This window comes from Monopterus albus, unplaced genomic scaffold (assembly GCF_001952655.1).
Source record: "Monopterus albus unplaced genomic scaffold, M_albus_1.0 scaffold277.1, whole genome shotgun sequence".
NCBI lineage: Eukaryota > Metazoa > Chordata > Actinopteri > Synbranchiformes > Synbranchidae > Monopterus > Monopterus albus.
The window spans coordinates 591,497-601,671 of NW_018128157.1; the positions used below are offsets into that span (position 1 = coordinate 591,497).

The window sequence follows — 10,175 nt, forward strand, 5'->3', positions numbered from 1 at the left end:
AGTAAATGTACTTAGTTATTTTCCAAAACTACTGTGTTGTTGGTGTGGACTGTAATATAAAAAGGTGTTTCTGTGAAAAATGACCTGGGAGAACTGGGAGATCCTTTGTCAGGAGCCTTACATATATAAGCTTTAGCTGTACTTTAGTATTTTGTCAGCATTGTACAGTAGCTGAATAAACCTTTGTGAAGTTAGGCCTACATTGCACTACCTGCAGTAATTTTTACAGTGCCTTGCGAAAGTATTCGGCCCCCTTGAACTTTGCGACCTTTTGCCACATTTCAGGCTTCAAACATAAAGATATAAAACTGTAATTTTTTGTGAAGAATCAACAACAAGTGGGACACAATCATGAAGTGGAACGAAATTTATTGGATATTTCAAACTTTTTTAACAAATAAAAAACTGAATAATTGGGCGTGCAAAATTATTCAGCCCCTTTACTTTCAGTGCAGCAAACTCTCTCCAGAAGTTCAGTGAGGATCTCTGAATGATCCAATGTTGACCTAAATGACTAATGATGATAAATAGAATCCACCTGTGTGTAATCAAGTCTCCGTATAAATGCACCTGCACTGTGATAGTCTCAGAGGTCTGTTTAAAGCGCAGAGAGCATCATGAAGAACAAGGAACACACCAGGCAGGTCCGAGATACTGTTGTGGAGAAGTTTAAAGCCGGATTTGGATACAAAAAGATTTCCCAAGCTTTAAACATCTCAAGGAGCACTGTGCAAGTGATAATATTGAAATGGAAGGAGTATCAGACCACTGCAAATCTACCAAGACCTGGCCGTCCCTCTAAACTTTCAGCTCATACAAGGAGAAGACTGATCAGAGATGCAGCCAAGAGGCCCATGATCACTCTGGATGAACTGCAGAGATCTACAGCTGAGGTGGGAGACTCTGTCCATAGGACAACAATCAGTCGTATACTGCACAAATCTGGCCTTTATGGAAGAGTGGCAAGAAGAAAGCCATTTCTTAAAGATATCCATAAAAAGTGTTGTTTAAAGTTTGCCACAAGCCACCTGGGAGACACACCAAACATGTGGAAGAAGGTGCTCTGGTCAGATGAAACCAAAATCGAACTTTTTGGCAACAATGCAAAACGTTATGTTTGGCGTAAAAGCAACACAGCTCATCACCCTGAACACACCATCCCCATTGTCAAACATGGTGGTGGCAGCATCCTGGTTTGGGCCTGCTTTTCTTCAGCAGGGACAGGGAAGATGGTTAAAATTGATGGGAAGATGGATGGAGCCAAATACAGGACCATTCTGGAAGGAAACCTGATGGAGTCTGCAAAAGACCTGAGACTGGGATGGAGATTTGTCTTCCAACAAGACAATGATCCAAAACATAAAGCAAAATCTACAATGGAATGGTTCACAAATAAACATATCCAGGTGTTAGAATGGCCAAGTCAAAGTCCAGACCTGAATCCACTCGAGAATCTGTGGAAAGAACTGAAAACTGCTGTTCACAAATGCTCTCCATCCAACCTCACTGAGCTCGAGCTGTTTTGCAAGGAGGCATGGGCAAAAATTTCAGTCTCTCGATGTGCAAAACTGATAGAGACATACCCCAAGTGACTTACAGCTGTAATCGCAGCAAAAGGTGGCGCTACCAAGTATTAACTTAAGGGGGCTGAATAATTTTGCACGCCCAATTTTTCAGTTTTTTATTTGTTAAAAAAGTTTGAAATATCCAATAAATTTCGTTCTACTTCATGATTGTGTCCCACTTGTTGTTGATTCTTCGCAAAAAATTACAGTTTTATATCTTTATGTTTGAAGCCTGAAATGTGGCAAAAGGTCGCAAAGTTCAAGGGGGCCGAATACTTTCGCAAGGCACTGTATAGCCCCCGACAACATAGCTCCTAGGATCACTCGGGTACTCAAACCCCTCCACCACAATAAGGTGGCGGTTCAAGGAGGGGCCACCCAGTTTCACATAGACATTAATGGGCTGCGGACTGTGACTCCACCTTAACACCCTGAGCCCTTTACTTTGACAGAGTTGTATTATGTGTTGTTTGTAACCTCAGTGTTGCTAGCTTAGTGAGTTTCTGTCTATCCCTTTACCATGTGTGTCCAAGTTGGACTCTACAGCCAGTTTTGTTTGCCTTGTTTTACTTAAATAATTTGTTAGACCCAACTTTTTCATCCAAACAGTGAGTTCCAAAATGAAATTTTGACCATCAGTGCGGTTTAATAGTATTGTTTACCTGCTGCTGTTGTGCTCCCTGTATCGTCATGTTGACAGTACATGCTGTACAGTGACAGTACCATGGCTATGTACTCAATGGAAACAGAGACGCCGACTGTCGAAGACATCCAGCTGCTGAAAAAGACTGTGGAGAGTGAGGCCTCTCAGGTACCGTTGGAGTGAGTCTGACTGCTGTTACACATGGTGTTGGTTTCAGTCTGAGGTCACCCATACTGTGTCTCCATCTGTTTTCAGGGTCTGAAGGATCTGAAGAAGGACAAAGTCCTAATGAGGAGGAAGTCGGAGCTGCCACAGGACGTCTACACCATCAAAGCTCTGGAGGCTCACAAGAGGGCTGAGGAGTACCTGACAGCCAATCAGGAAGCTCTCTGACCAGGGGAGGTGGTCCCTTCTGAGCCTGACTCCATCCCCTTCCTGTTCGTCTCTCTGGGGAGAAAGCTGTTGAGGAGAAACTGGTCTGGGGTCAGATGAGGCGGAAGCTGACGTGTTCAAAGAAGAAGAAACCCTGGCGTAGAACTGTAGAAGCTCCGTCTGTTAAAGTGTGAGCACCTCTATCTGCGCTTCACACACTGCTGCTGTTTGTCTCGACGTTACCACCACATCAATGCTGCCAGGTCCCTAAACATATCACCACCAGGCCTTTTCCACTACAGGAACTTCACCGCCGGTAGCCTGAGGGGGCCCAGTGTCTCTGGTTCTGCCTCTGCTTCCACTGGCTTTGTGAGTCAGTTTCAGCCTCCGTCCTCAATGAAACCAGAGTCCACAGTGTGTAAAAGGTAAAGTGTGGCTTCACTGCTCGGTGACGGTCAGAGCTGTGTGAAAGGAAACGTCCCCTGTGATCCGTCCCTTTAAATGTGGACATATGTGAACATGCTGCGTCGGCCGGAGTGATGTTGATTTGATGATAAAATACAGATGTTCTCAGCAGCAGTTTTTTGGGAATGACTCATTTTTATTATCGATTAATGTGATGTTTACCACAAGACCGAGCAAAAGCAGCATGTGTTCGAAACTATGGTGATGAATCGACATTTCAAACTGTTTTTAATCTGACCGATTGATTCGGCTCCAGCTGCTGGTCGACATGTTTGTCAGGTTAATCTCTGTCGACCACCTGCTGTCAATGTGGATTTGTAACATTCAGGTCAAAGGTCTGCACACACTGTGACATCTGGGGTAGTGTTTGTCACACTTCTTGTACCCCAGTGGAACTGCAGAGCAGAACCTAGATCCAGAACCTCACACGTCCCTAAAGGTCAAAGGTCATGAAGTTCCTGTGGTGGAAGAGAGCTCCAATGCTTCACCTCTGTCCCACAGCACCTGAATGCAGCACTCCAGAGGCCCTGCCCCGACCAATCCTCTGTCAACCTGGATCTGTGGTGGACTCAATGAAGCAGCGTTAGACGACTGATGATGATGATTATGACGAGGAGACGTAGTGAATGTAGACGTCCAGTCGGCATCCAGGAGGAGCCCCGACAGAAGAAAGTTTGAACATGCTTTATTTTGGTTCTGTGTTTGGGTCATTTCATTTTGGTTTTTGTCGGCCGCTCACAGCACCATGATGTCATCGAGTTTAAACCAATGAGAGACGTTGTTTTCATGAGCGTTTGGTGTTTTGTCTTTGTCCGCTGAAAAAGCCTGTGTTTGTGTGTGAACATCTCGCTTCAACCAAACTTCAGAGATGTAACTGTCACTCATCAGGTCAAAGGTCAATCTCATACTGTAAAAGGTGGAGAAGGAGAAGAAGCTGCTTCCTCACAATCAGTGTTTGTGGAAACATTTTTGGAACTGGTGAGGTGACCATTTTGACATGTTTAAGACCCGACCCCCCTGTTTTTTACAGCTCACCGTTTCCACTGTGCAACCTTCTCTAGCGGCGATGCCAGGCTCGTGCTCAGCTTGCAGTCTGTCGTCGTGTGCCAGGCAGACTTGCGCTCCCTGTCGGTGACGACGTGACGCCACATTTCTCCTGTTTACCTTATCATCATGGTGCCAGATAAAATCTTTTGCTTTGTAAAATCCTGCAAGTATTTAAACCTTTGCAAAATATCAGGTTTCTGCAGGAGGCAAAAGTCTTCAAGTCTGAATTCACCTCGTTGAAAAGAAGAATGTTTGATAAAGGTTTAAAGTCCTGAACATTGTTCTTTCTCGCAGTAGACAGTGACAGCAGTTTACACCAGTGGTATTGGCAGTGAAAAGCTTAAATTTAATGTGGCAAGCACTGCAGAAACTCAGAAAAAGTACAAAATCAACACTTTTGTGGCTTTTTTTTCTGCTAATTCAACAAACTGCAGCATCAAGACCTGTAAAAGTTTGGCCCCAACTGGACTTTGAATCCACTGGCTTCACACTAAGGACATTATTCTGTGGTTTTTAATCAAGTGTTTCATGTACTTTTGTTTTTATCCATTTCTGTTTTCAGGTAGAAACTCTGTTCAACCTCTAAGGCCGTCATGAAAGGCGGGACTTCTCTCACTTTGTGTCCGACTCGGTCCCAGCACTTTTTGGGTGTTTGCAGGTTTTCACAGTGGTGTGTGGTTTGGGTGAACTATCCCTTTTTCTGCTTAGTGTACTCTTGGGTTGGTGCCCCTCAGCTGTTTGTCTGTGGTTGGTTTTTCTTCTTGATGAACCATAGCCAGACCAGTGCCGCTCAGATCAGTTGTGACTCAGCTCCATGTTAGTTTCTATATTTGGTCCATGTTTTACAAGTATCTGACGCCTGTCAGGACAAAAACACAGCAACACAAGAGTGTTGCCACCTTTGTTTCCAGACATTTAAACCTAACGCAGAGGGAGTCGCCCCTCTCAACATATTTTAAGACAAACAAGAAACTGTAATCATCCAATGTTGTGAGCTTCTGAAACGGACTTTCTTTATAATGACAATCACTGTGAGCTCAGTCATGAGGATTGAACAAATCTATGCTTCTGATTGAGTTACGCTCCACCCGTCTGTTTCCGATACATCTGCTAGAGCTCAAAGTGTAACCGAACTGATTCTGAACCAAACCCCAAGATAATTTATCCAAGTTTAACTATTTCAGTATTCCTTGTCTGATGATGTGACAGGACCTAAAAACCCCAAATCTCATCAGATGGGACGCTGGAACAAATCTGAGCTTCAACTTGCCAGAAGTTGAGCAGAAAAAAGACCAGCACATAAACATGTTTTAGGAGGTTCAGTACCAGGTTTCACAGAGCTAAGGAAACTTTAATAATCACTAGTTTTTTGATGAAGTGAACATAAAATCTGATGTTTTCACGTTAGAGTAAAGCACCTGAAGTCAAATCACCTCTGGTCCCCTCCCTGCAGACTCCGGTTCCCACAATCCTCTGCTATGTCGGTTCTGTTTACAAAACATCTGCACTGTAGTTCAGTTACAGGTGTCAATTTGTGCCATGAGAACTTTGTTACTGACAATTATTTTTATGTAGTTAACAGACAAAAATGATTCATTTGTTGCATTTTATGGAAAAAGTGAATATTTCCAAATTCAGTGTCGTTACACAGCAGCAGACTAAATAGTGTTCCAACTCTAGTAACTCGTTATTTGCTTTCATCTGAGCATTGACCAGTTCATCAACCTTTTAAATAACAAAGCTTCTCTCTAAGGGAAGTGCTGCTCAACTAAACTTTACTGTTCTTGCAGTGCAGACGTGCGTGGAAACAATCGCCTTTACTTTTACAGACGACAGAACAAAACGTGAAAAACGTGGCACTTTATTCCTCAGAGTGCGAAGAGCTGGGCGGTTCTGCCTGCAGTTATTGGTGTACATGACTTGTGGCCACACCCCCTCCCGTTTACAGTTACACCCTCTTTTTTCTGTCATAGCTCGCTGTGCTGTTTCTGGACATCGTGGGCGTACCCTGTCAACAATCTGTAACCATTCCTCGCTCGCTGCTGGACAAAATGGCCACCAAGCCTCGACAGTTAAACGTTTATTTGAACTGGAATGAGTTGCTGTCTCCATACTGCCAGTTAAAGCCAAATCAGGTTTTAATCTGTGAGCAAGCTGTTGTAGTTAAGAACTGTTTAATGAAATGATGTTTCTTAAGCGCACGTAGCTGCTGTGCTCATGTATTCATCTGTGTACTTTCATCTGTTCAGAATGTCAAATTGCAGGATTTGATAAGTAGCACAAAGTCAAAGAGAGCGATTAGCTGCTCAACCAAACCTAATGAAAAATTCTTATTTTAGCACTGATTTAAAGAGATGTTCCTGATTCACACAGGGTCCAAGTACTCCTCACAAATCATCAGATCTTATCAAATCTAGTCTGCAGATGTTTGGATTAGGGAAGAGTTGTAACTCACCGGTTATTTGTCCAGCAGCGACACAAAGATCAACCATTCAGTTAAACAAAATAATCCGAGCCCTGACACAAATGATCCAGATGCTGCTTCCTGTCATCCTGTACATAAGTTGTACTTTAATTAGGTAGAGCATTACACAATATGAAAGTGATTTTGTACAGATGTCCATGTATGTACAGAACAAATAAAGCGGAAGTCTTGACGATCAGTTTGTTTCACGCCACAGATGTTTCACACCCAGAAGATTAAAAACAAGAACATGTCAGTAAAAGGCTTTCAGGTGGGATGCAACTCCATCCCAAATATACTGAACAAATCCAAACTGGATGTTTAACGGTTTCCTTCACTTCAGCTGAAACAGAGCAACAGTGTCTGTACTTAGAGCTGCAGCCAACACTTGTCAGTTAGTGTGCCGATTGGTCGGAACATGGGGAAGAATAACTTTCTGTTTAAAGGATAAGGCCGTTCATTTTCTATATTAATAGTCTCCATAGACACAAGCTGGCATGTAAACAAAGGTGAGAGCTCACGCATGCGTGTTTGACGCCGACTCATACTAGCTTTAGATTATGACCTTAATGCCTTTGGGACAACATAGTCGGATCGGGGTTTTGTTATTTAAAGTGTTCCCCATTGCAGTGCTGCTTCCCCCTGATGTGTTTGTAATCATTTTTTAGGTCTACGGTGCAGCTGAACAAGCTGATCCAGGACTGACGGACATTAAGCGTGAGTAGTAGTAGTAGTAGTAGTAGTACTAGTAGTAGTAGTAGTAGTCTCTGTATGGGGAGTGTTGGTATAGAAAGTGACCTTCCTTATCGCTTAAGCTTCAGCTTGCTGTCACCAGTGGGAACTTCTTGCAACGTGATGCAAAGAGACCAAAGAATGTTTGACAGCTTCTGACTGATGGTGTAATGTCGCAGCCCTGGTTAGTCATTACTTTTCACAGTCATCTCTAGATCAGTTAATTATCTTGGGATACTCGTTTCATTTTCTCTGATCAGGAAACTTTGGACCAGCTCGGTTCAAGCTGTTTGGCCCAGATTACAATGTTTAGATTTGGCAGCAGTTTATTAAATCCTAAAACTGCTTCAGTGTGTTGTGACACATGAAGATGCAATTCTTTACAAAGACAATTCAGGCAAAGTCAGAGCAGCTTTAACTCCGAAGCATCGACAACTGAGCCAAAAGGTGGCAGGTTCAGACTCGGTCCAGTCGCTTCCCTTTTGTTTAGACGCTGTCACCGCACATTTAACTGAGGTCAGCTGTGGCTTTAGCACAACTTGTTTTTTAAAGCTGATTCAGTTTTTTATATTTGTGCAACTAACTGTTGTAAGGCAAACAAGTTTAACATTTATTTTATTGTACTATTTATTTGAGTGTCATAAGAAGTAGCACGAAACGTTTAATCACCTGCAAGAAGCTGAAGCTGAAACTGACGAGGGCGTGAAGACCTGGACTATGACACACTGAGATGTCATTCTTCATTATCATCTGACTTACAAATTAAGTTACTGTGGACACAATCAGAAGTTTAACAGAAACCAAATCATCAGTTACACAGCTCTAATTAACTGACATAACTGATTAGATAATCGATGTGGAGGTTTATTTCCTCTGAGTGTGTCTATCTGCCAACACGCTGGTCAAATAATTCCATAGTTACTGAGTATTTTAGTGGGCCTTCCAAGTGGGATTACAAAAAACGGCACTAAACGTTCCCAGTCCATAGAAGTTGGAGTGGAATAACTGAGCTTGATTCTGAGCCTGTGCAGGGATTATTGATCCTTAGGGTTATCTCAAACATTCTTTATTTATTTAATGAAGAGTCTAAAACTTGTTCAAATTAAATCTATTTAAATTTAAATGGGGGAATTCAGAGTAATTTTCCTCCCAGGTGACTAAAGCGAGAGCTGAGTGAGGAAATAACAACTGGACGTGAATTAAAACAAAGGACTTTGACCCTTAAAAGTCTGAAGCTGCCTGCCTCCGTTTCAAATCTAATTTTCTGTGATTCACTGCTTCATTACTCTCAGCTATTCTGTACGTTTTCATAAACTCATCTCTTCTTGCCGTTTCCCAACCCTGTGCCAGTGTCCCTGAAGTGTGATCATGGTGCATTCAGGGGTCGCCCCTGTGACTGAGGCGCAGGGCGCTGGCGCTCTGCCGGCTCTGCAGTGTGTGTTGGACCATGTCCTTCCACTGATCATCAGAGATCTCTTGGGCCCACGCCGGCACGCCGAGCGATGGCAACGCCACAGTCGCCATCGTCCTCTTCACCAGCTCTACGTGGTCTGAACGGACAGGAAATGGTGACACTACACTCATTATAATGACACAACCAAAACAGTAGAGACTGTCTGAAAAGGCAAGTAAAAGATTAAAAAGCAGCTCACAAACGCAGAAAGCTTTCAAAATAATATCAACACAAACATGAGAGCTGAAAGCTCAGGAAATAAAGTGGACCTTGAGTTGGCAGTGTGTTGTCTCAAACGGTGATCTTTACAGCACTTCATACAAAACATACTATTATGATGATTATACGTCCATCATCAAAACGAAACAGTGGATCCTGTTTTATACTGAAAATGTTCACCTGTTTTCGCTAACATTTACACGTATTAATACATTTTTCATTTTTTACCTGCGTAAATGTTATAAAATACAGGTGAGGAACATGTTCACTCCTTTATGTTGGAGTGTTTCAGATTATTTGAGTCCAAATTAATCAGATTAATTAAAGAAAACTCAGGCCACTTTACATAGTCAGGTCCAGACCCTACCATGTTAGACACCCCCTTAAACACGCACTTGGCAACAGTGGGGAGGAAAGCCTCCCTTTAACACAAGGAACATGTGAAAACAGGCAAAGGACATTTTCACAGTGTGAAACACACAATTCAGTCTTTTGTTTTGGTGATGGACAAGTTGCACATGGACATGTATTTATAATACTTCATACAAAACTGATATTATTATTATTATTATTAAGATCACTGTGACAAGATATTGCCAACTCCAGGACATCTTACTAGTTGTTCCTGAGCTCTCACCTGCATCGTACACAAGTTTGAGTTAATCTTATTTTGAAAACTTTGTTTTCAGTACAATGGCAGCTCGAGGTGCCTCGCACACAAGAGCTTAGATAAACGCATACAAAGTTAACAAAACAGATAACGGTATTATAAAAACAACAAGTATGGACACATAACCACACACATATACACCCAGTACCAACCCGCATGTACCAAACGGTTAAATAACTGGTTGATGCATCCTGACACAAAGCACTTAACAGGACTATTGTCCTGTACAGGAGATTTCAGGTTATATCCGAGTATTTTGAACAAGTTGTAGCATAGAAGTTGTTTGATTTGGGAGACCCAAAGAACGGGCCTCACTAGAGACGTAGTTATGAATTTATTTTTGTTTTTCTCCAAGGCTCATTTAAATATTAAATATCTTCTCTGGACTTTACATGAAACAATGGAAAAAGATGAACCGAGTCACGTGTTCAACCTCCTGGATTGGCTATAACACTTTCCCAAATAAAGAGAGAAGTGAATACAAAACCTGTTTCTCTCAGGTTCACATGTACTGAAGCGCTACTGCTTCTGTCTCAACTGGTGAA

At 42.4% G+C, this 10,175-nt stretch overlaps 2 protein-coding genes across 5 annotated transcripts in view; one reads left to right on the forward strand and one right to left on the reverse strand.

The window, feature by feature from the left end:
- Positions 1 to 6,755, forward strand: part of ppp2r5d (protein phosphatase 2, regulatory subunit B', delta) — a 34,714-nt gene extending 27,959 nt beyond the window's left edge. Inside the window, exons 14-16 of one of the 4 annotated variants that reach the window (XR_002276769.1) lie at positions 2,266 to 2,376; positions 2,464 to 3,005; positions 3,547 to 6,755. Coding sequence is in view for 1 of the 4 variants with exons in the window: in XM_020622309.1 (XP_020477965.1) it covers positions 2,266 to 2,376; positions 2,464 to 2,601 (249 nt within the window). In the remaining 3 variants the exon portion in view is untranslated. Of the gene's footprint in view, positions 1 to 2,265; positions 2,377 to 2,463 lie in introns of all 4 variants that reach the window. The other 3 variants (XR_002276770.1, XR_002276771.1, XM_020622309.1) reach the window with 3 other exon arrangements.
- Positions 6,644 to 10,175, reverse strand: part of mea1 (male-enhanced antigen 1) — a 7,478-nt gene continuing 3,946 nt past the window's right edge. The window contains exons 3-4 of the mRNA XM_020622292.1: positions 9,783 to 9,852; positions 6,644 to 8,991 (exon numbers count right to left, since the gene is read on the reverse strand). Of these exons, the coding sequence (XP_020477948.1) occupies positions 8,666 to 8,991; positions 9,783 to 9,852 (396 nt within the window). The 3' untranslated portion in view covers positions 6,644 to 8,665. The remainder of the gene's footprint in view (positions 8,992 to 9,782; positions 9,853 to 10,175) is intronic.